A 24,342-nucleotide genomic window follows, 5' to 3' on the forward strand; every position below is an offset into this window, starting at 1 on the left:
GTGAGTGAGAGACTGGCTCAAAAAGCATGATAGTACTAGTTAAAAGACAGCAGAGACAAACTGGGCAGTGGTAATTGCTTGCCTTAAATCCCAGCACTCAGGAGCCAGAGGCAGGTGGATCTCTGATTTCGAGTCCAGTCTGATCTTCAAAGTGAGTTCCAGGGCAGCTAAGTATACACAGAGAAACCCCGGTCTTGGAAAAATAAACAGAACAACAACAAAGACAGTGAAGAGATGGCTCATCAGTTAAGAGCACTGATAGAGAACTTGGGTTCAATGACGTGGGATCCTTCATCCTCCTTTGACTTCTGAGAGCACCAGGCACTTCCGAATCACCTCCAGATAGACTCCTGCACCTCACTAAACCATCACAATTTGTGGGAGCAAAGGTAGCGAGTGATGTTGTAGTTAGGCTTGAGTTGCACAAAAAGCAGTATCTAGTCACTGGCCACAGGCCTCCAGATCCCAAGGAGTCACCTTCAAAAGCATACAGAATGTAAGAAACCGTTACCTTTTGTAGGCCTCTCTAATGTAAAGAACGACTTTTGCAGGGTTGCTAAATTTGACAAATAGCCCTTGCAGGCCTCCGTCTGCTGCGAACTCCATCAGCAGCCATTGTAGTAGGCGCCCTGAACATTCCAGTGCTAGTGAACACAGAGTGAAAGCAAGTACAGAAAGTTACTGTTACTTTTCCTTTCCCCGCCCTCACCCCTCACCTCAAGCCTTGTTGGAGAAGGCATCCGTCCGCCATTGCCTCTCGTCAATGCCCCTTGCCAACTTCCCAGATCTCTAAGGCACCAGATCCTCACTACACAGTGTGAAGACAGTGCTGAAGAGTCGCTGCCTTCAGAAGATAGACAGTTGTGGGTGAGTAGATCAAGAGATTGAGGCAGAGATGATTCTGCTTCCTTACCTTGCACCCTCACGATATAGAAGCCCATGCGCTGAGGGCCCAGACCTGTTGTTTTCTACTCATCTGAACCTAGTGAAACTAGAAAGATTTATGCTGGGAAAACTTACCTCCCGCGTCTTAGGGTCACAGTCACGGCCAGTCATGGCTGAACTATTCCTTGGGCTTAAAGGAAAGTCCTGAGACATCTTAGTTTCTCAGGTCTGCCATTTGAAGCCAAAAGCTATTTGTCAGTCATGGCAGGGAGGTGGCGGGGAGGTGGCCGGGAGGTGGCGGGGGGATGGGGCGGTGTGTGTGGGTCTGGCGAGAGATAAACTGAAAATTAACGCTCATATTTCAGTGGTAGAGGGGCACAGAAACCAAGAGTTGCCTTTTGAATCTTCACAGCTGCCATTCGGGATCAGTTTGTGGCCCAGATGACCATGTAATGTCACACATATTGTCTTGCTCGCTTGACGATATCTGTTTCAAATAGTACTACTGTTTGAATTTCAAAGTTTTACTGCAACATGCTTGGGGTTCTGCCCCACTGTGCAGAGCAATGTACACTGCCTCTTCCCCGCACCCCACCCCCGGCTATGGTATGTTATCTGGTATCCTTTGTTCCCTTTTAAATTTCTCAAACATTTAATCTTGAAAAAACTTTTTTTCCCTTTCTTTTTTATTTTTTTGGAGCTGGGGACCGAACCCAGGGCCTTGCGCTTGGAAAAAACTTTTTTGATGCCGCTCTCCTACCTTTTTTATAAGACTTAAACATATTTCATTTGATTACCCTATAATTTTGAACCATTTTATCCTGAATTTTCGTCCTGAATCTGTCATTTAATTTATCTCTTCATGTACGTTATTCTGACTCTTTTCTGGAAATTCTTTCCAAATCCCCTTTCATTTCCTCTCTCAGCTATATCTCTTGTTACTATGCTAATGTGGTTGTTTTTTTTTTTTATTTCTGATAAGCCATTTTTGACTTCTCAGAAAATTCTTCCCATTTTATGCATTTTGCAATCGTTGGCTGACAATTTCAGTCTGTTTTAATAACAATAATGCCATTTCGATGGATTCCCTGCTTATTTTTTAATTGCTAATTCATTTCTTTTTCAGGGAAGCATGTATAATATGCTGTAGGTTTTATTTTGATATTAGAGTGAAGTTATCTCCTTCCAGGGGAGAAATTTTTGTTCTTTACTTGCTAGCGAGCAAACAAGCAAAGGAAAACCTCAGTACTGTCTGCCATTGCTGCCCACTGGGGCTGCCGCAGGATGCAGAACTAGGTGTAATTACTGGGATAATGACTTCAGGGACCCTGAGTTGCCAGGTCTCTAAAAGCCCAGAACTTAAAACCACAAGCACACAACTCCTCCACCACCAGTGTGGCCAGTGCAGTGATGTGGCCTAGGCATCTGATGTAGGCACTTATATGGTGCAGGTGGAAGTGGCACTCCACCACCACAAACCAAAGCCCTCAAATCTCCTAAATCCCATGGGTGTTTGGTTATTAAGTTGAAACTATTGTTTTGCTGTATTCCAGTTAAAACGTACCCACCTAACTTAATTGATTTTGGTACCACTTACAGCCTCCCAAATGTTCTAAGGGAGAATTTTTCCCAGGCCTTTCAATGATTAAGAGATAAATCTGCAAAGTTTGTTCTGTTGGTTTTCTTGGCATGCCCAAATTCACTTTGTAATTGTTTTTAGCACTATGTCTCTGTAGACATTTAATTTAACAAACATTCAGAGCTTCTCGATGTCTTCCATGCTTCCTTGTGGAATTGGCTACTACTTTTTAAAAAATGTGCGTGTGTGTGTGTGTGTGTGTGTGTGTGTGTGTGTGTACATTTGTATGTGTTGTCTGTCTGTGAGCAACATATATAGGTGGTGATCACAAAGAAGGCCAGTAGAAAGCATTTGATACCCTGGAAATGAAGTTACAAGCAGCTATGGGCAGCATATTGGTGGTGGAAATTGAACTGGGATCTTCTGTAAGAACACAGTTTTTTAACTACAACCCATAGGCTGTTGCTAATTTTTTTTAAAGACCCAAGGATTAAGGTCACCTTTGCATTCTTATTTTCTCCCAGTCTTTGGCATATAACAAACAAGAAAGCATTTTATAGCCATAATCTTAGATTGGTAAAAATCTTTATATTTTTCTTTAAAATCTTTATAATTTGATGCAAATTTGAAGTTATATTTTCTTACATTAATAAAAAAATTTGGATATTGATACAGGTTTAAGGTTTTCATTGGTATAAATCTTCGTATATTGATACAGAATTTAAAATTGATTTTGTTACCCTCCGATAGGCATTGTGCCTATACAACTCATTTAAGAATACAGGGTTCAAGTTTATGCAGATATGGAAATGATTAAAACTGCTTTCTAGTCACATGATTTGGAGAATGCATAGAAAACTTACCTTACAGATATATCATTAATCCAATCATAACTTTAATTGAGGAATGCATTTCTACCAAAAGAAGCTTAGAGTAAATTTCTATTCATATTACAGGGATTGGTTATTAAAAGAAAATAGAATCTTGCTGTTTTCAGTATTTCTTGATTTTATTTTTGTAAATATAAAGAACTTCAATTATGAAAAAAATTAAAGACATATATGTATACACACACACACACACATACATATATATATATATATATATATATATATATATATATATATATCTTTAAAAGTTTTGCAGACCTATATTATTTATTCCCTACGTGGAACATTTTGAGTTCTTGGTATTGTGTTCAGACTGATTGATTCAGATACGATTTGTTTTCAAATGAGACTCCTTTAGCTTCTTTCCCTGCCTCATAAATTTTTGTTTCATAAAAATTTTGGTATTTGCGTGTGGCCTAATGCTTTGGGTTTTACAGATTTTATTTTTAAATGCAAGACTTTGGAACAAAATAGTTATTGTCATCAGTTTGGCACTAAACATTTAAAATTACTGTATAATTATAAACAAAAATATATAAAGTTTTTGATTATGTAGCAAAAAATGTTAAGGCTGTTCACCAAGATGGCATCTTAGAATTAAACAAAACCATTGCTAGGGCTCAAAGGAGAAAGTTGATTTAATATGTTTATTCTGAGGGTGAATGTCTGGTTATAGGGAAGGCTTTGTACTAAAAATGCTTACCCTGTTGGGGGACGGGCATTGGTGAGTCTGAGAGAGAGGCCATGTGCGTACACAGCAAGCTCTACCGCTTCAGTTCATGGGGTCTTTGGGTGAGGTTTCCAAGCCAATTCCTTTCTTTTTCCAGACCGAGCCACAAGGAGAGTTTACTTTTTGCCAAATGTCATAACAGGTACACATTTTTAAATGTAATGCTTTTTAAATAGTAAAATGTATAAAATGAGAAGTACCCACATATAAAAATACTTGGTCAAGGTTCTCTTCATCTGCATATCTCTGTAAGTTCAAGTATGTCTTTCCAACCCCTGTCATATTACCCACGGAGGCAATAAAAGCTTCAGTAAATTAAAAAAAAAAGAATACAGGGTTCAGACTCAGTCCTTTTTTTAGTATAGAATAGAGTTTATTTGGGGCATGGGGAGGGGAGTTAAGAGGGTGGTAGGGGCAGAGAAAGGCAGAGAGAGAGGGAAGACTAGAGAAGAGGAGTAGTAGAAGAATCGGGGCCAGCCATGAGCATGTGGAGAGAGGGGGTAGGGAATGGGGAGAGAATGGGGGCCTTTTAATAGCTGCTATTAAAAATTGTTTAGGATGGTGAAGTAACACAAGTTAATAAATAGTAAAACTCCTGGTCATATTAGATTCTAATTTAATTACCATAAATGTTTACAATGTTATTCAAATAATAAATAGTTAAAAGTAATCATTTTTTAACAATTTAGTTTTGTTACATATGGACAGATGGCCTTCAAAAGCCATCAGAGATCCACAAGATATGGCATTTAAAATAATTTCATTTTTAAAAGGTCTTTTGATTATGAGATAGTACTCTGACAGTTCCCCATTTCCACTCCAAAGAAGGTATTGAGCATCAGTACCTCCGTATGGAGTTGCTTCAATTAGTGGTTTCGAGAACCTGTTGTACTTGCAGAGGACCTGAGTTCAATTCTTGGCACTGACATGGTGGCTCACAACCATCTGTAAATTCCAATTCCAGGGTATCTGGCCACCAAGGGTACGGGCATGTTCGGGGTCAACATGCATATGTGCAGGCAAAATGCATATATATTTTAACTCCTTGGTTTTGTTATAAAGATAAGATAATTCTGGCTTTGTAAAAGAGGTTTGGCAAAGTTCATTTTATTACAGTTTTTTTAGAATGGTTCCAGAAAAAATGGAGATAGTTACTCTTTAAATGGTTTGTAAAATTTGGCTGTGAGCATCAGATTCAGAACATTTTTTATATAATTTTTTGATTACTGCTAACTATACTTTTTAGTTTTTCTTGATTCAAATTTTATAGATTGTATGTGTTCAGAAATTTATCTGTTTCATCTAGGTTTTCCAGTTCAGGGTATGTAATCATCTATAGTATTTTCTTAGCTCTTCTGTATTTTGTTTCTAATGTCTCCTTTTCATTTTTCTTTTTATTTCTTTAATTATTTGTCAGTTCATAGACTTTTTGCTTTGTTAGTCTAGCTAAGTGTTTATCAGGTGTATCCTTTCAACACCTAACTCTTTAAATTCATCTTCTACATTATTTTTTAACATTCTTTTTTTTATTAACTTGAGTGTTTCTTATTTACATTTCGAGTGTTATTCCCTTTCCCGGTTTCCAGGCAAACATCCCCCTAATCCCTCCCCCTCCCCTTCTTTATGGGTGTTCCCCTCCCCACCCTCCCCCCATTACCACCCTCCCCGCAACAATCACGTTCACTGGGGTCTTAGCAGGACCAAGGGCTTCCCCTTCCACTGGTGATCTTACTAGAATATTCATTGCTACCTATGAGGTCAGAGTCCAGGGTCAGTCCATGTATAGTCTTTAGGTAGTGGCTTAGTCCCTGGAAGCTCTGGTTGATTGGCATTGTTGTTCATAAGGGGTATCGAGCTCCTTCAAGCTCTTCGAGTTCTTTCTCTGATTCCTTCAACAGGGGTCCCGTTCTCAGTTCAGTGGTTTGCTGCTGGCATTCGCCTCTGTATTTGCTGTATTCTGGCTGTGTCTCTCAGGAGCGATATACATCCGGCTCCTGTCGGCCTGCACTTCTTTGCTGCATTCATCTTGTCTAATTGGGTGGCTGTATATATATGGGCCACATGTGGGGCAGGCTCTAAATGGGTTTTACTTCAGTCTCTGTTTTAATCTTTGCCTCTCCCTTCCCTGCCAAGGGTATTCTTGTTCCCCTTTTAAAGAAGGAGTGAAGCATTCACATTTTGATCATCTGTCTTGAGTTTCATTTGTTCTAGGCATCTAGGATAATTCAAGCATTTGGGCTAATAGCCACTTATCAATGAGTGCATACCATGTATGTCTTTCTGTGATTGGGTTAGCTCACTCAGGATGATGTTTTCCAGTTCCAACCATTTGCCTACGAATTTCATAAAGTCGTTGTTTTTGATAGCTGAGTAATATTCCATTGTGTAGATGTACCACATTTTCTGTATCCATTCCTCTGTTGAAGGGCATCTGGGTTCTTTCCAGCTTCTGGCTATTATAAATAAGGCTGCAATGAACATAGTGCAGCACGTGTCTTTTTTGTATGTTGGGGCATCTTTTGGGTATATGCCCAAGAGAGGAATAGCTGGATCCTCAGGCAGTTCAATGTCCAATTTTCTGAGGATCCTCCAGACTGATTTCCAGAATGGTTGTACCAGTTTGCAATCCCACCAACAATGGAGGAGTGTTCCTCTTTCTCCACATCCTCGCCAGCATCTGTTGTCCCCTGAGTTTTTGATCTTAGCCATTCTCACTGGTGTGAGGTGAAATCTCAGGGTTGTTTTGATTTGCATTTCCCTTATGACTAAAGATGTTGAACATTTCTTTAGGTGTTTCTCAGCCATTCGGCATTCCTCAGCTGTGAATTCTTTGTTTAGCTCTGAACCCCATTTTTTTAATAGGGTTATTTGTCTCCCTGCGGTCTAACTTCTTGAGTTCTTTGTATATTTTGGATATAAGGCCTCTATCTGTTGTAGGATTGGTAAAGATCTTTTCCCAATCTGTTGGTTGCCGTTTTGTCCTAACCACAGTGTCCTTTGCCTTACAGAAGCTTTGCAGTTTTATGAGATCCCATTTGTTGATTCTTGATCTTAGAGCGTAAGCCATTGGTGTTTTGTTCAGGAAATTTTTTCCAGTGCCCATGTGTTCCAGATGCTTCCCTAGTTTTTCTTCTATTAGTTTGAGTGTGTCTGGTTTGATGTGGAGGTCCTTGATCCACTTGGACTTAAGCTTTGTACAGGGTGATAAGCATGGATCGATCTGCATTCTTCTACATGTTGCCCTCCAGTTGAACCAGCAACATTTGCTGAAAATGCTATCTTTTTTCCATTGGATGGTTTTGGCTCCTTTGTCAAAAATCAAGTGACCATAGGTGTGTGGGTTCATTTCTGGGTCTTCAATTCTATTCCATTGGTCTATCTGTGTGTCTCTGTACCAATACCATGCAGTTTTTATCACTATTGCTCTGTAATACTGCTTGAGTTCAGGGATAGTGATTCCCCCTGAAGTCCTTTTATTGTTGAGGATAGCTTTAGCTATCCTGGGTTTTTTTATTATTCCAGATGAATTTGCAAATTGTTCTGTCTAACTCTTTGACGAATTGGATTGGTATTTTGATGGGGATTGCATTGAATCTGTAGATCGCTTTTGGTAAAATGGCCATTTTTACTATATTAATCCTGCCAATCCATGAGCATGGGAGATCTTTCCATCTTCTGAGGTCTTCTTCAATTTCCTTCTTCAGTGTCTTGAAGTTCTTATTGTACAGATCTTTTACTTGCTTTGTTAAAGTCACACCGAGGTACTTTATATTATTTGGGTCTATTATGAAGGGTGTCGTTTCCCTAATTTCTTTCTCGGCTTGTTTCTCTTTTGTATAGAGGAAGGCAACTGATTTATTTGAGTTAATTTTATACCCAGCCACTTTGCTGAAGTTGTTTATCAGCTTTAGTAGTTCTCTGGTGGAACTTTTGGGATCACTTAAATATACTATCATATCATCTGCAAATAGTGATATTTTGACTTCTTCTTTTCCGATCTGTATCCCCTTGACCTCCTTTTGTTGTATGATTGCTCTGGCTAGAACTTCAAGAACTATATTGAATAAGTAGGGAGAGAGTGGGCAGCCTTGTCTAGTCCCTGATTTTAGTGGGATTGCTTCAAGTTTCTCTCCATTTACTTTAATGTTAGCAACTGGTTTGCTGTATATGGCTTTTACTATGTTTAGGTATGGGCCTTGAATTCCTATTCTTTCCAGGACTTTTATCATGAAGGGGTGTTGAATTTTGTCAAATTCTTTCTCAGCGTCTAATGAAATGATCATGTGGTTTTGTTCTTTCAGTTTGTTTATATAATGGATCACGTTGATGGTTTTCCGTATATTAAACCATCCCTGCATGCCTGGGATGAAGCCTACTTGGTCATGGTGGATGATTGTTTTGATGTGCTCTTGGATTCGGTTTGCCAGAATTTTGTTGAGTATTTTTGCGTCGATATTCATAAGGGAAATTGGTCTGAAGTTCTCTTTCTTTGTTGTGTCTTTGTGTGGTTTAGGTATAAGATGTAATTGTGGCTTCATAGAAGGTATTCGGTAGTGATCCATCTGTTTCAATTTTGTGGAATAGTTTGGATAATATTGGTATGAGGTTTTCTATGAAGGTTTGATAGAATTCTGCACTAAACCTGTCTGGACCTGGGCTCTTTTTGGTTGGGAGACCTTTAATGACTGCTTCTATTTCCTTAGGAGTTATGGGGTTGTTTAACTGGTTTATCTGTTCCTGATTTAACTTCGGTACCTGGTATCTGTCTAGGAAATTGTCCATTTCCTGAAGATTTTCAAGTTTTGTTGAATATAGGTTTTTATAGTAAGATCTGATGATTTTTTAAATTTCCTCTGAATCTGTTGTTATGTCTCCCTTTTCATTTCTGATTTTGTTAATTTGGACGCACTCTCTGTGTCCTCTCGTTAGTCTGGCTAAGGGTTTATCTATCTTGTTGATTTTCTCAAAGAACCAACTTTTGGTTCTGTTGATTCTTTCTATGGTCCTTTTTGTTTCTACTTGCTTGATTTCCGCTCTGAGTTTGATTATTTCCTGCCTTCTACTCCTCCTGGGTGTATTTGCTTCTTTTTGTTCTAGAGCTTTTAGGTGTGCTGTCAAGCTGCTGACATATGCTCTTTCCTGTTTCTTTCTGCAGGCACTCAGCGCTATGAGTTTTCCTCTTAGCACAGCTTTCATTGTGTCCCATAAGTTTGGGTATGTTGTACCTTCATTTTCATTAAATTCTAAAAAGTTTTTAATTTCTTTCTTTATTTCTTCCTTGACCAGGTTATCATTGAGTAGAGCATTGTTCAATTTCCAAGTATATGTGGACATTCTTCCTTGATTGTTATTGAAGACCAGTTTTAGGCCGTGGTGGTCGGATAGCACGCATGGGATTATTTCTATCTTTCTGTACCTGTTGAGGCCCGTTTTTTGACTAATTATATGGTCAATTTTGGAGAAAGTACCATGAGGAGCTGAGAAGAAGGTATATCCTTTTGCTTTAGGATAGAATGTTCTATAAATATCCGTTAAGTCCATTTGGCTCATGACTTCTCTTAGTCTGTCTACATCTCTGTTTAATTTCTGTTTCCATGATCTGTCCATTGATGAGAGTGGGGTGTTGAAATCTCCCACTATTATTGTGTGAGGTGCAATGTGTGTTTTGAGCTTTAGTAAGGTTTCTTTTACATATGTAGGTGCCCTTGTATTTGGGGCATAGATATTTAGGATTGAGAGTTCATCTTGGTGGATTTTTCCTTTGATGAATATGAAGTGTCCTTCCTTATCTTTTTTGATGACTTTTAGTTGAAAATTGATTTTATTTGATATTAGAATGGCTACTCCAGCTTGCTTCTTCTGACCATTTGCTTGGAAAGTTGTTTTCCAGCCTTTCACTCTGAGGTAGTGTCTGTCTTTGTCTCTGAGGTGTGTTTCCTGTAGGCAGCAGAATGCAGGGTCCTTGTTGCGTATCCAGTTTGTTAATCTATGTCTCTTTATTGGGGAGTTGAGGCCATTGATGTTGAGAGATATTAAGGAATAGTGATTATTGCTTCCCGTTATATTCATATTTGGATGTGAGGTTATGTTTGTGTGCTTTCACTCTCTTTGTTTTGTTGCCAAGACGATTAGTTTCTTGCTTCTTCTAGGGTATAGCTTGCCTCCTTATGTTGGGCTTTACCATTTATTATCCTTTGTAGTGCTGGATTTGTAGAAAGATATTGTGTAAATTTGGTTTTGTCACGGAATATCTTGGTTTCTCCATCTATGTTAATTGAGAGTTTTGCAGGATACAGTAACCTGGGCTGGCATTTGTGTTCTCTTAGGGTCTCTATGACATCAGTCCAGGATCTTCTGGCCTTCATAGTTTCTGGCGAGAAGTCTGGTGTGATTCTGATAGGTCTGCCTTTATATGTTACTTGACCTTTTTCCCTTACTGCTTTTAATATTCTTTCTTTATTTTGTGCGTTTGGTGTTTTGACTATTATGTGACGGGAGGTGTTTCTTTTCTGGTCCAATCTATTTGGAGTTCTGTAGGCTTCTTGTATTCCTATGGGTATCTCTTTTTTTAGGTTAGGAAAGTTTTCTTCTATGATTTTGCTGAAGATATTTACTGGTCCTTTGAACTGGGAGTCTTCACTCTCTTCTATACCTATTATCCTTAGGTTTGATCTTCTCATTGAGTCCTGGATTTCCTGTATGTTTTGGACCAGTAGCTTTTTCTGCTTTACGTTATCTTTGACAGTTGAGTCAATGATTTCTATGGAATCTTCTGCTCCTGAGATTCTCTCTTCCATCTCTTTTATTCTGTTGTGAGGCTTGTATCTACAGCTCCTTGTCTCTTCTTTTGGTTTTCTATATCCAGGGTTGTTTCCATGTGTTCTTTCTTGATTGCTTCTATTTCCATTTTTAATTCCTTCAACTGTCTGATTGTGTTTTCCTGGAATTCTTTCAGGGATTTTTGCGATTCCTCTCTGTAGGCTTCTACTTGTTTATTAATGTTTTCCTGTGTTTCCCTAAGGGAGTTCTTCACGTCTTTCTTGAAGTCCTCCAGCATCATGATCAAATATGATTTTGAAACTAGATCTTGCTTTTCTGGTGTGTTTGGATATTCCATGTTTGTTTTGGTGGGAGAATTGGGCTCCGATGATGCCATGTAGTCTTGGTTTCTGTTGCTTGGGTTCCTGCGCTTGCCTCTCGCCATCAGATTATCTCTAGTGTTACTTTGTTCTGCTATTTCTGACAGTGGCTAGACTGTCCTATAACCCTGTGTGTCAGGAGTGCTGTAGACCTGTTTTCCTCTCTTTCAGTCAGTTATGGGGACAGAGTGTTCTGCTTTCGGGCGTGTAGTTTTTCCTCTCTACAGGTCTTCAGCTGTTCCTGTGGGCCTGTGTCTTGAGTTCACCAGGCAGCTTTCTTGCAGCAGAAAGGTTGGTCTTACCTGTGGTCCCGAGGCTCAAGTTCGCTCGTGGGGTGCTGCCCACGGGCTCTCTGCAGCGGCAGCAACCAGGAAGATATGTGCCGCCCCTTCCGGGAGCTTCAGTGCACCAGGGTTCCAGATGCCCTTTGGTGTTTTCCTCTGGCGTCCGAGATGTGTATGCAGAGTGCAGTCTCTTCTGGTTTCCCAGGCGTGTCTGCCTCTCTGTGGGTTTAGCTCTCCCTCCCACGGGATTTGGGTGCAGAGAACTGTTTATCCGGTCTGTTTCCTTCAGGTTCCAGCGGTGTCTCAGGCAGGGGTCCTGCCGCTCCTGGGCCCTCCCCCACGGGAGCCCAGAGGCCTTATACCGTTTCCTCTTGGGCCAGGGATGTGGGCAGGGGTGGGCAGTGTTGGTGGTCTCTTCCGCTCTGCAGCCTTAGGAGTGCCCACCTGACCAGGCGGTGAGGTCTGGGGTCTGGCCAGGGCCTAGTTCTTGATGTACTCAGAAAAAGTAGCCATTATTTTTTTTTTTTACTTTTATTTGTGCCCTTATCTTTAATAGTTTCTTCTACTGGCTTTACATTTGGTTTGTGGTTGCTTTGTTGTTTTTTGTTTTTTTTTTTTGTTTTTTTTTTTTTTTGGTTCTTTTTTTCAGAGCTGGGGACCGAACCCAGGGCCTTGTGCTTCCTAGGCAAGCGCTCTACCACTGAGCTAAATCCCCAACCCCGGTTGCTTTGTTTTTAATTATTATTTTTTGAAACTGTGTTGCGTATAGCTCGCCAGTGTGTCCTTAAACTTGCATCTTTCTTCTCAATTCCAGAACAAAACCATGAGAAATTTTCTCTCCAAGTAAAGGAGAGAGATATGAGTTCTTTCCAAGAAGTTTCTGGAAACAAGAACCTTTATGATGAATTTCATCTGGACACAGTTTTACCACCACAACTCCAGGACAATGATGGAAACATGCAGATAATGGACGCCAATGGGGACCCTCAAATGTTATAGTAAGTAAAAGGGCAGCTGGCTTGCATGTAGTATCCCTTGGGATTGTACAACTTTCTCACTCTGCAATTTTTCTCTTATTTCAATAAAAAGTGAGCAGCAATTGAAGTCCTCCTTGGAGAGCCTAGAGAGGTGATTATCAGTAAATTAAGACTAGTCTTTTTTTAGTAGACTGTGTGGCAATTCCAAAATTTATAAATTACTCTTTCTATCAATTTTTCCACAACAGCTCTTATACCTTCAGTGTCAAAGAAGATTGTGGTACAACATATTCAGCATGCCAAGAGAAAACTCTTTCTGATGAAGAAATGAACAGAAGCATACTGGGTGAAGTCTTTGAGAGGTGGTTCAAGATCACGGTGAGTGTACTCATTGGTGAGTAATGTACAAGGGTGCTGTTACTTTGATCACATCTCAGGATAGATTCAGAAAAACGAAGAAAAAGACAACAGTCTGGATATAAGAAGGCAAGGTCACAGGAGAAGGGCAAAGGTGGATATTACTATAGAGAACGTAGAAAGCTCCCCAGCAGTTATCTCATCGCCATTCAAACTTACAAGTTTTTGACAGCTGACAGCTGTGAAATCTTTCCATAGAGCTAGGTAAATAGTTTAGAATCACCTGGAAGCTTCTAAAAGTGACAGAAGTTTTGATGGACTGGGTTTTACTATTTAAAATATAAACATTGAAATACAGGAAAAGGATAATTAGGAAATCCACCCCACCCACCCCACCCAGAAAGAAAGAAACTTGGGAAGGAGAGAAAGAGAAGGGAAGGAAGGAAAGAAAATGTGTCAATTGTCTCCGCATAACACGTCTTTCCAAAGGGGAGGTCAGGATAAAACAGTCTATTTGATTTGTTGTCTTAATGTCATGTTCGTTTTCCCTCTTATTCCTTATTTTTGCCCCCAGATTCCAAATGGGAAAAAGTACAACAAGATGTGGTTAATAAATTTACTCCAGAGTTATTGCAGTATGGGCTTCACACCAGTTGATGTAAGAGATAAACACTGAACCCCAATGTGTCCGCGCAGGGGATAGGGGGAGGCCAGGGTCCCTGCAGGATGCTGGCCTCCAGCACCATCTCTGTTGCCTTTATTCTTTATAGTTCCAGTACATCAGAAACGGTATCCAATTCTTTGTTCAAAGTACCAAAACTGCTGTTGAACTGATGAATATAAACTACCAGATAAGTGACGAGGAGAACAAAAAGGTTGGTGTTGGGAGAATTTTTTAACTACCTTTTTTGCATACGTGGGGCCTGGCCAGAGATGAGTCTGTTTCTGGGGCAGGAAGTCCTGATATTTATCTTACCCTTCCTTCACACAGATTTCTATCTATGTGAATTCATCTAGTGAGCCTGCATCTGTACACTATAAGTTAACAGCAGCACAAATGCACAGCCTAAAGGTAAGGCAGACTTATGACACATTGTTTCTGTTTCCCAATATCTCCCTTTTGCCTCCAACTCAATGAAGTCCCTGTCACTAATACCCCCAGAGCCTCAGAGCTACTCTCTCCACTTCTATTTCTGCAGCTGAGCATGAAGAAACGATATGATGTCTCTAAGAAAGCTCTGTACCTCGGAAAGCTTCGCTTTGACCAAGGTATGACGGACAGCCATAAATGTAGGTCACCAGTTTTCCTGGGAGGAAGACAATGGCAACCTTTGAAGGGGTCTGCACTGCTACTGGTACAGATAGACCTCCCTATGACTGCTAATTGCTTTCTGTCCACTTCTTGAAGACTTGATGGATCATGGAATTGACATGTTTCTGAACAGAAGAAGCTGCATGACTGCTGCCCTTCAAATCATCCAAGAGAATTTCCCCGAGGTGAGGCAGTATATCCAGTGATGATATTTGGGTGGAGGTCCAGAAGGGATGCAGTACAGGGAGCTTTGTCTCTTACGAAGTACATAGTAATGACCATGCTAAATCTTACTTCCATAAGCTGTTGTCCTTGAACGTGAGCAACAACAAAATATACTGGCTAGATGGCCTGTCGGAATTAATAGAGAAAGCCCCTCACGTCAAGACTCTCAACCTTTCAAGAAATTTGGTAAGCTGAGATTTGAGTTGCATGTGGAAGGCAGTGCACACTCTGGCGTGTGGCTGCTAGAGAAAAGAAAATTGCCTGTGTGAGGATGGGAGTTATAGATGCTAGGTTCTACATCTGTCTTTGCCTGGAACACCTTTACCAGTTCTGTCATTTTCCTCAGCTAAGAACAGCATGGGAACTGGAGAAGATAAGAGGGCTGAATCTGGAACAGCTGTGGCTAGAAGGGAATCCCTTGTGCAGCACCTTCCCAGACCATTCTTCTTACGTAAGGTACATCCCTGCTAACACTTCCTTCCCCTCATGGATGCCATACCCCCAGAGTGGTCTGAGAGACTCTCTGGGAGGAGGCAGCCCTGGTCTTCTGGGAGGACCACAGAGCCTGCTCTCTCCCCCGTCTCTGTACTCTGGACTTTGCTCACAGGCTTCCTTTGCAACTAACCTGTCTGCCCCACCTCACCTAGCATGGGTTGTGTTTCACATGCGTGAGTTTTCAGCCTCCTCCAGAAGGCCCTCCTGAGCATCTCATCAGCACCAGGCCTCCTTCCCAGTCCTGAGAGGAGCCTTCCTTCCAATCTTGTTCCTGAACGCTCCCCTCATCCGTCTCAGGATGCCCAAGAGGTTGTCCTGCTCCAACTGAGGGCTGAGGTCCTGGGCGTGATGTTGACCTGGACATCACTTCCTCTAGACTACTACTGGGATCTCTGTCTTCCTTTCGATTGGAGGACCTCTGCTCTCTAGATCAGGAATCCCAGAGTGGGCCGTGACTGGGGAGCTGAAGGCTTCCTGGAGCAGGAGGGAAGGGGAGAAGCAGAAGAGGTTGAGGAGAAAGAAGCCCCTGGCTTCCTAGAAGCCTCTGTCCCTCCCTCCTTCCCTTCTTACCTATGGACCAATATCTCTTGCTCATCGTCCTGCCTAGCATATAAGAGGAGCCTTGAGCATCCTAAAACAAGCAACTTGATTCCTTGGAGAAGACTCACACTCATATAGGCACAGGCCCACATAGTCTTCAGAAGAGAACAAAGTGATCATAATGGAGTTCATAGACCTCCATCCATGCTGAGCTAGGAACTCACTCATCACTTCTGCTTCTGGACAATGGCTCTTGCCTTCAGGGATGCTCTTCATCCCCAGATCACTCAGTAACATTATAGGCCTGCATGTTCTCCCAGCCTCAGTATGGTGCATGCTTTCATTCCTACTTTGGGTCCCTGGGCTAGACAGGCAGGAATGAAGAAAAAGGCAGCAGTGGGGGAGCCCTTTCCCCTGTGTTACACTATCATGTTGTCGAAAGCTAGACAGAATATCTCCTATTCCCTTTGCTTTGTGTCCTCTGTCTCTTTTGCCTTTACACTCTTATGTATCTCTCATATTTGTTCCACCATCCCTCCCTTACCATCCATTTCTGTCACCATCTACAATTCCTCTGTCATTTCCTTCTTGCTTCCTAAGCTGTACCTTTCTCAACTCCATTTTTCATTATGCCAAAGAATCCTGGACACCTGACAAGGTCACAGTGCTCTTGTAACAACCGTCTCTGGAAGGAGAGCGTCTTGAGGAAGAGGAGGGAGTCAGGGAGAGGAAGACACCCTGGATACTGGGCTGCCAGTATGTCTGGCTTCTTGGGGCGAGTGCAGTGTGGGTGGGAGCTACCCAGGCATTGGAAGCAGATAAAGAGAGGGAGGAGAACAAGAAGGAGAACCACAAGCAGGCAGGGGCAAGGGACTACTACTAGGGCTTGAATTGTCTGTGACTTTTTTTTCCACAGTGCGATTCTGAACTATTTTCCGGAGTTGTCACACTTAGTAAGTTCCCGCCTTCATCATTTCTCTTCTCCTTCAAACACAAGACCTCCATCCCTGCTCCCAAGCCCTGTGTGTCTTGCTAGAAAACATGTGTGCTCCAGGCTATTATCCGCTTAAAATGTCATTTATTCTTGAAAGAAAGAAAAAAAACATGAATATTTTCCTTAGGGAAAAATATCCTATAAGCACAGAAAGGAGGAAAGAGGAGAGAGGGAAGGGAGATATCTTGCAGATGTCCACTGTAATCTCACAGCCCACGGGATTTCCTGCGCCATTTCACACCTGTCTCTTATTCTTGTTCCAAAGCCTTCTTTACCTCCTTGGGCATCATATGTCATGTCCCCCATCTGTGCCCCTAATATCTTACTTCCTGCAGGATGGCAGGAAATTATTCCCAACAATTGACATTAACACCTTGGAAATAATAAAACCACGCAAGGTGAGGAGTGACCATCAAGATTCAAGAAGTTGCAAGGGAGGTTTCTCGTCAACCAACTCGTTTAAAAGAATCTTCCATTTCAGGAAAGCTACAAAGGATCTGAGTGTCTGAAGAATCTGCTCGTGCAATTTATGCTTCAGTGAGTTGCCCCAAGAACAAGAGAACGTAGAAGACTGGGCTGGGTGGGGCTCTCACTGCATAAGTTTGCATGTAAGAATTCTCAGGTATCATTTGGGATTTGTGTCAGACATAGCCTGTCTCCTTTGGTGCACTTCCCACAGGTATTACTTGATCTATGACTATGGTGATCGACACAGTCTCCTAAACGCTTACCATGCAAATGCCTGCTTCTCCCTGGCCATCACTTTCAACTCCGATAAGGCAGACATGTGAGTATGCCACCTGAAGCTTTATTTTGGAACAGAAAGCTCTACCCCTAACATGCACAGTGGTGAAACCACCCAGAATGACACAAATACCCCCCAGTTCCTCTTTTGTTTTTCTAGGAGCAGCTTAGAAGACTACCTCAAAGATAATAGGAATATGAAGATGCTGACGAACTCCTGTAAGGATGTAATGAAATGATTAAGGAGGCAATAAAATAGTACAAGGACCAATGGGTATGATACCTGCTATCTTTGCTTCTCTATACAGTTTTGCGGATGCAGCTGCTGAAGCACAAAAAATATAACATCGTGACCTGCCTCCATGAACTGCCAAAAACACAGCATGATTTAAATTCCTATGTAGTAGACATTTGTGTCCAGACAGTGAGTACCTGCTTATTCCTGTAGGCATGACCAGAAAGGTACAAGTAAGTAACAACTGTTAGAAGAATAATCAAAACCTTAGTTTACCATTTTCTTCCTTTCAGGAAAAAATGATCTGCTTCTCTGTCAATGGAGTATTCAAGGAAGGTAAGTGTAAAAATCTCTTTTTAGGGAGCTTTTGGGGTTCTTTTCTCATGGAAAAAGTCCCTACCAGAGCATTCCCAGCCTCATTCTCATATTCTTTCTTTCCTTCTGTCTACTCTTCCCTTCTTCCCCTTCTCCTTTTCTCCCCTTCTCCCACTCCCCTCTCTCCCTCTGTTCCCTCTTCATTTTCTTCTCTTTACTACGGATTCATTGTTTCCCACATGTTTTACACCCTGCACAGTTCCGGCATTAGCACTATAAAGCTTGGTTTCTCTCATTCCAAGTACATATTACTGAACTATGACCTGCAAACCCTTCAGTTTCCACATCTCCCAAATGCAGTTGATAATAGCCATTCCTTGTGCACCTAGGAAATAGGAATAAAGTGGACTAATCTATCAAGGAAACTGGGCTATACTAAGAAGCCCTATCATGGAAAACTGAGTATTTCTATTATTAGCTGCTATATGCCTGGATCTTCCTCCTGACTCTCTGTAAATTGTCCCATTCTGGCTTCCTTCTGGGTGATACAGTGTCCGGTCTGACTCTCATTGTGGAACGCTGCGTGAGGTTTTAAATCATATGCAACTCCAATATTTTGTTTTGTTTTGTTTCCTCGCATTTCATTTTGTTTGCTTGTTGCCATTGAAGTGGAAGGAAAGTCTTGGGGAAGTGTTCGGGCCTTCACCCGGACATTCATCTTAACTCCTGACAGGCATTTCAGGTGAGGACTATGTTGTGAGTGGATCTAGAAATACCATTTCAGCCTTGGGCTGCATTCATACACTCTTGAGAGATTCTTACTACTATAAAGTACAGACAGGTAGCTCTAATAACTAGTCTTGGTAAGTGATTAGGAGCATGGCCTTATTGGCTTTTTTTTTTTACAGTAATCAGCTGTGTGACCTTGGCCAAGTTATAAGTCCTCTGTGAGTCAGTGGTCTCTGAAATTGTGCAAGTGGCCACTTCTTTTGGAAAGGGTAAACAAAGTAGAGTTAAATTTAGAATTTAATGAAGGTGGTAGGAGATCTCTCCAAAGGTAGTCAATCCCCTGGCAGGGGAAATGCACATTAATCAGCTAATGAGACATGAAAATAAAGTAAGGGTTTGTTCAAAAAGCCACCTTTCTTCCAGACTGTGCATTGTGAATGATGAGATGATTTTGAGGAATGCCAACCCTGCAGAGGCAAGGAAGGCCTTCTCTACCACTAGGCCCACAGTATCCTACACCCAGAGTTGCTGGAACACCCACACTGATCTAAAGTGAGTTCTGGGAATTGCTGGCAATAATATTATTTGAAAGAAGTAGAGCTTTAATAGAAATTTACAACTATTCAGATGTGAGTAAAGCCAAACTGTGGACCGTTTTTTTAATTGCATTAATTTTATAGTGACATGATAATGAATTTTTAAACAAATTTCCATTTGCAGTATCATGAATAAGAAATATACCCAGGGATATACTTAGCAAAGAAGTGAGAAAGCATTGCAGAAATAAATAAAACTTAAACAATTTTTTAAATGGATGGGTATCTTTTGTTCCTGAACTACAACACTTAAAAATATTATGAGAGCAAAACACCTTAATTTTTGTCCATACTGTATGCCCATATAAACCATATCATAATCTTAAACCACTGAATTTTAAAACTCAAATGAAAGTAAAGTGAACCCATAATAAAAACATAATCTTGAAAATGAGGAAGATAGAAAACTCAGTGCACTATTACTAGAAACTTACATTAAAGTATAAGGAAAAATAACCCAAATGCTACAGATACATAGAAAAATTGATAAAGTACAAGTCCAAAAATATAAAAATATGTATTTCACATTGATAAATAATCGGTTTTCAAGCCAAGTACTAAAGATACCAAAAAGGAAATGAAAAGTGAATCCACTGAAGCAGAAATATTTTCATATGTTGGATAAAGGGCTTGTATCTAAGATAGAAGACAAATTCTTAGAATTTGATAACAAAAGGACCTATACCATTTAAAATAATTAACTACATTTATTTATATTTTGTATATGCAGGTTATGTGGAATGCGTGAAGGTTGTAGGACAACTTGCTGAAGTCAATACTCTCTTTCCACCAGGATCTAGTGGATGAAATTCTGGTTGTCAGACTTGGTGGCAGCACCTTTTGCCTGCTATCTTTGTTAAATTTTCCATTGCTGTGATAAGACACCATAACCAAAAGAAACTTGAATAGGGACAGGTTTATTTCAGCTTGCAATGTGGTTACGCTCCAAAAGTGAGGGAACTCAGGGTTGTTTGTAACTCAAGGCAGAAACCTGGAGGCAGCATCTGAAGCAAAGGCAATGGAGGGGTGCTGCCAACTAGCTTTCACCTCATGACTTATTTAACCAGTTTTCTCAGATCACTCAGGACCACCAGCCCAGAGGTGGTACCAACCACTTTGAGCTGGGCCCTACACATCAATCATCACATCAAGAAAATGCAGGTCATGTGTAGTATTGCAAGCTTTTAGTTCTAGCACTTGAGTGGCAGAGACAGTTGATGCTGAGTTCAAAGCCACCTGGTCTACATAGGGAGTTGCAAGCCAGCCAGGACTACAATGTGAGACTTCGAAGAAACAACAAAATCAAGATAAATCTAAGCTTTGTAATGCATGTATATAGTTGTAGCACTTAGTAAATAGAGAAAGGAGCAACAGGAGCGGGGAGAAAGAAATTTAATTACTTTCTTTTCTCTGACTCAGGCCTCTCATTGGACAGGAGAGAGGCTTGGAATTCCTTGACTCCCCCCCCCCCCCAAGTCAAAGAGAAGAGGAGAGGAGTGGAGAGGAGAGAGGGGAGGTGAGGGGAGGGGAAGAGAAGAGAGAAAAGGAAAGGAAAAAAGAAAGACAGGAAGGAATGAAGGAAGGAAGAAGAAAAGGCACAGACTGGATGAAGCTGAAGAAGGCTGCACCACTACTTTATTGTTATTCTTAGTTTTTATACTTTCTCAGGATAATTGATCACATGAATTTCTAAGCATTTTTATGGTCCATAAGTTCATAGTAAGTTTAGGGCAATTGTTCTTGTCATAGATTGATACAGTTTAAGGAGTTACAGCAGATTTGTGTACATGTCTTTCCATTAAGACTAGTACCCGACAAAACATTCATTTTCTTTTTCTGGCTCCATAAGTTCACTATAAGTTTAAAGCAATAATTTTTATATAGTAAGTTAGCACAGTTTTGTCAAGAGAAAAATCACCTGCCATGTATCTTATTATTTTGAATTCTTGTATAGATAGACTAGTCCATCATTTATTTTCTGTCCATGCACCTACAATAAATTGCCATTCCCAGTTTATGACATTTAGTTACCAGACAGTGGCTTCACTCCTAACCTAGAAGGAATGTTTTCCTTGATTGTAAATTTGTTCCATACCTGCTTCTTTTCCTTGTGCAATTAGCCCATGACATATGAAGATTTACAGAGCTCTTTTTGTAACTTTTATTTTATAGAAAGTTTGAGATTACTTGTATCGATTTAGGAATTCTATAAAATCATTATCAGTAATTATGAAATCAATTCATTTATTCAGTATTATTATAGAAAGTACATCTTCATGTTGATTCTGCAGGAAAATTGCCCAGTAGGGTGGGTAGATGCCCAGGAGTCATTAGGCTATGTAATAATGACATGAAATGTATATCAGCAGCAAGAAGCAATCTGTGATAAAGTCTCTGAGGACCGTGCATCTCAGAGTGTACCTATCACAGCCATGCAAAATGGTGGGCTATCTCCAGAAAAATCACTTGCTTGCCATAGCCTTTCCTAAATGGCTTCTGACAGTAAGGATTTGTTTATTCTATTTACGAACACATCCCAGAAAATGAGTAGCATAGGTTAAACAACATAGCATGCTGTTCTGGTTAAGATGAGAAAAATGTTCTGAAATTAGATGATTGTGACAGTTGTATAATATTTTCAATATATAGAAAACTACTGAATTGTACACTATAAAATAGTAAATTCTAGGATGTGGCTAATATCCTATTTTAAAAGCAATGGGAGATTTTTTATTTTTTTAATTTCTATTTGTTATTTCTTGATCTTCTCTTTTAATGGCTAAGGATTAAGGCCCATTGTTCTTAGGCATGACCCTATGGTTTTTGCTTCGAATCCTGGGCATAAGTGGTGACAGACAGTGTGAGTTCTACCAGATCTTCCTTTACTATTACAATAGTGCTATAATTCTGGCACACACGGCCCAGCAATGATTACCATAGGTTAATTAGTGGTGCTTTGTGGTCAGTGTATCTTTCTTGTTGTAGTAATGGAGGTTACATGTTCTTCTCCCACCCCAGGTATTGTAAGAACAAGTGGAAATGCATCAGAGAGGATGAAGCCCTCTTTACATTCCAGGTGAGGCCTAGGAATCAAAGGAGTAAAAGATGAAAGTGTTCTTGGGCCTTCAGCAAGATGGGACCCTAGTCTCTGGGGATGGAACTCAGGGTATGAGGCTTTTCTAATATCCTAACTCTTTTCCTTTAGAGTGAGGAAAGATCCTCAAGTGAATTCTTCAGATACAAGTTCTGAAAGGAGCCCTTGGAAATTATCTTCCTCTTCATCCACATTATTGTTTGTTTGTTTCTTTCTAAGTCATTCACCTGGCCAGAATTAGAGGTCAGGTAACCAAGAAATTAAATATACATAGGCCATGTAATAACCACTCACAGGGCCAATTGCTTTATATATACCACCCATGAAGAGGATTTGTGCTCCCATAATAAAAAGCATGCTGAATCTTGTGTCCTGAATCGCACTTTTCCTGCTACATGGGAATCAAGGCCTAAGGGCCCTGTGTATCCAAACTTTCATCATATTCAACTACCAGGCTTGCTTCCATAGAAACTTGTAAATAACACATGATACTTACAAGTGATTAGCCTTTGGAGACCAGGAAATCTCTGAAGACCCTCTATCTGGACAGGCTTGTCAGAAACATACATGTGATGAGATTAGTGAGTCTGTGAAGAAGGGAAAGATGGTAAGAGGGCACACACTTTACTTCATTCTGACCATCTGAATGTATGCCTTGATGCGTTTTATGACTTGCACAAAAGTTGGTGGCAAGGAGGCCTTTTCGTAGCTCCCTGTGCTTCCATTTCTCTTCCTGCCTCCTCCCTTTCTGGAAGTTGCTATGCAGAAAGTGTTACAACTGCTAGCCCCAGCTGGGGAGCAGGAGGGTCAGCCTGTCTGACTCTTACATTGCTCACAGAGCAGATATAGTGTGCTCCATGCCCATGTTCTTGAGATAGTGCCATCAAACTCCTGTTTTCACAGCAGAGGCACACATTCTTGCTCTGGGGCCAGGTCTGTGGACCTTTCACAAAGAGCAGCAATTAGTAGTTCTGAATTCCAGGCAGGTGGTAAATGGGAACTCTGAAAAATCTGTTTCCCAAAACATGGATTTTCTCTAATTGTGTAATCCATGTACTTTAGACAACAAACCGTCCGGTTTTTTTGTTTTTTGTTTTTTGTTTTTGTTTTTGTTTTTTTTTTTGAAATTTAACTAATAGTGGCACAGAGTTTTCAAATTATAGATGCGTAAACGATGAGACAGATGCTGTACCATCAGTTGGAAAGCTACATCTTCAGTTGGTTGTGCTTAACGTAATTTCCTATCAATTGCCATTTGAAGTTCTTCTTTTCACTTTTAAGAGTTTTAAAATGTGTGACTTATTTAAAATGAAGAAATGTTTCAGTATGGAATTTACACACACACACACACACACACACACACACACACACACACACTTTGTTTGATCCTTTTCCCTTAACCCACTGTGTTGGTCTGCTCTTCTCCAAAATAGCCCCCTTCTGTTTTCATGCTACATGTAAACATTAAAGTATTACCTTTACTGCCCCCTTCCCTTCCCTCCACTAAGACCAGTTTTTATTCTCCCTTGGTCTCCTTTCTAGTTTGCAGACATATGCTTACAACTGTACATGTATACATACGCATATGTAAAAATTAAGGACTCAGGCCCACCTATAAGATAAAATTCTATATTTTACTTTCTGAATCTAAATTACATTGCTTAATATAATAATTTTAAATTCTCCACTACTATGGTTTATGTTCAGTGGTCATATTATTAAACCTGAGTACTCATATTTATTTCTGTGCCCAACTTCATCTGAGAAACTTCTTATGGTCATGGTAGAAGCTAATACAGAAGCCCATAACCGGCCAGAATGCTAAGAAAATGTAAGGCCAGGAGAGTCAGATGATGGGAAGATATACAACAGAAAGACATCTTCTTGACATAACAAACCATTACAATAATGAACTTATTGCAGCTGTAATTATAAGTCCCAGTCTAGGTTAGCCCCATCGACATGCTGTTATGAGTGGAGGGGTTCCATGAAGCACGATCACTCCCTGAGAGACTGTTGGCAGTTCATGGTTGTTGAAAGATTATTTTTTTAATTCCGAAAGCTGTCTCCTCAATCTGATGGTACTTTACTCTGCTTTAAAAGATATGTTTAATTTCACAGAACCCTATTTGCCAATTTTGATGTTTTCTATGATAATAAAATCTGTATTGGGAACCCTTTGCCTATGTTTCCCTTTACTTAAACATTAAGGACTTCCTGTA

At 40.4% G+C, this 24,342-nt stretch overlaps 1 protein-coding gene across 1 annotated transcript; it reads left to right on the forward strand.

Moving 5' to 3' along the window:
* Window positions 1-22,705, forward strand: Nxf5 (nuclear RNA export factor 5). Its single transcript, XM_063280560.1, has 22 exons — window positions 1-867; window positions 12,322-12,505; window positions 12,597-12,635; window positions 12,733-12,862; window positions 13,416-13,499; window positions 13,612-13,716; window positions 13,833-13,913; window positions 14,041-14,110; window positions 14,250-14,338; window positions 14,457-14,564; window positions 14,725-14,834; window positions 16,330-16,477; window positions 16,509-16,805; window positions 16,889-16,944; window positions 17,087-17,194; window positions 17,312-17,370; window positions 17,460-17,575; window positions 17,680-17,722; window positions 18,371-18,443; window positions 18,854-18,982; window positions 22,045-22,102; window positions 22,232-22,705. Exons 2-22 carry the CDS (start codon window positions 12,366-12,368, stop codon window positions 22,274-22,276), a joined length of 2,088 nt encoding a protein of 695 aa, XP_063136630.1. The 5' UTR covers window positions 1-867; window positions 12,322-12,365; the 3' UTR covers window positions 22,277-22,705.
* The last annotated feature ends 1,637 nt before the right edge of the window (window positions 22,706-24,342 follow it).

Source organism: Rattus norvegicus, chromosome X (assembly GCF_036323735.1).
Source record: "Rattus norvegicus strain BN/NHsdMcwi chromosome X, GRCr8, whole genome shotgun sequence".
Lineage (NCBI taxonomy): Eukaryota > Metazoa > Chordata > Mammalia > Rodentia > Muridae > Rattus > Rattus norvegicus.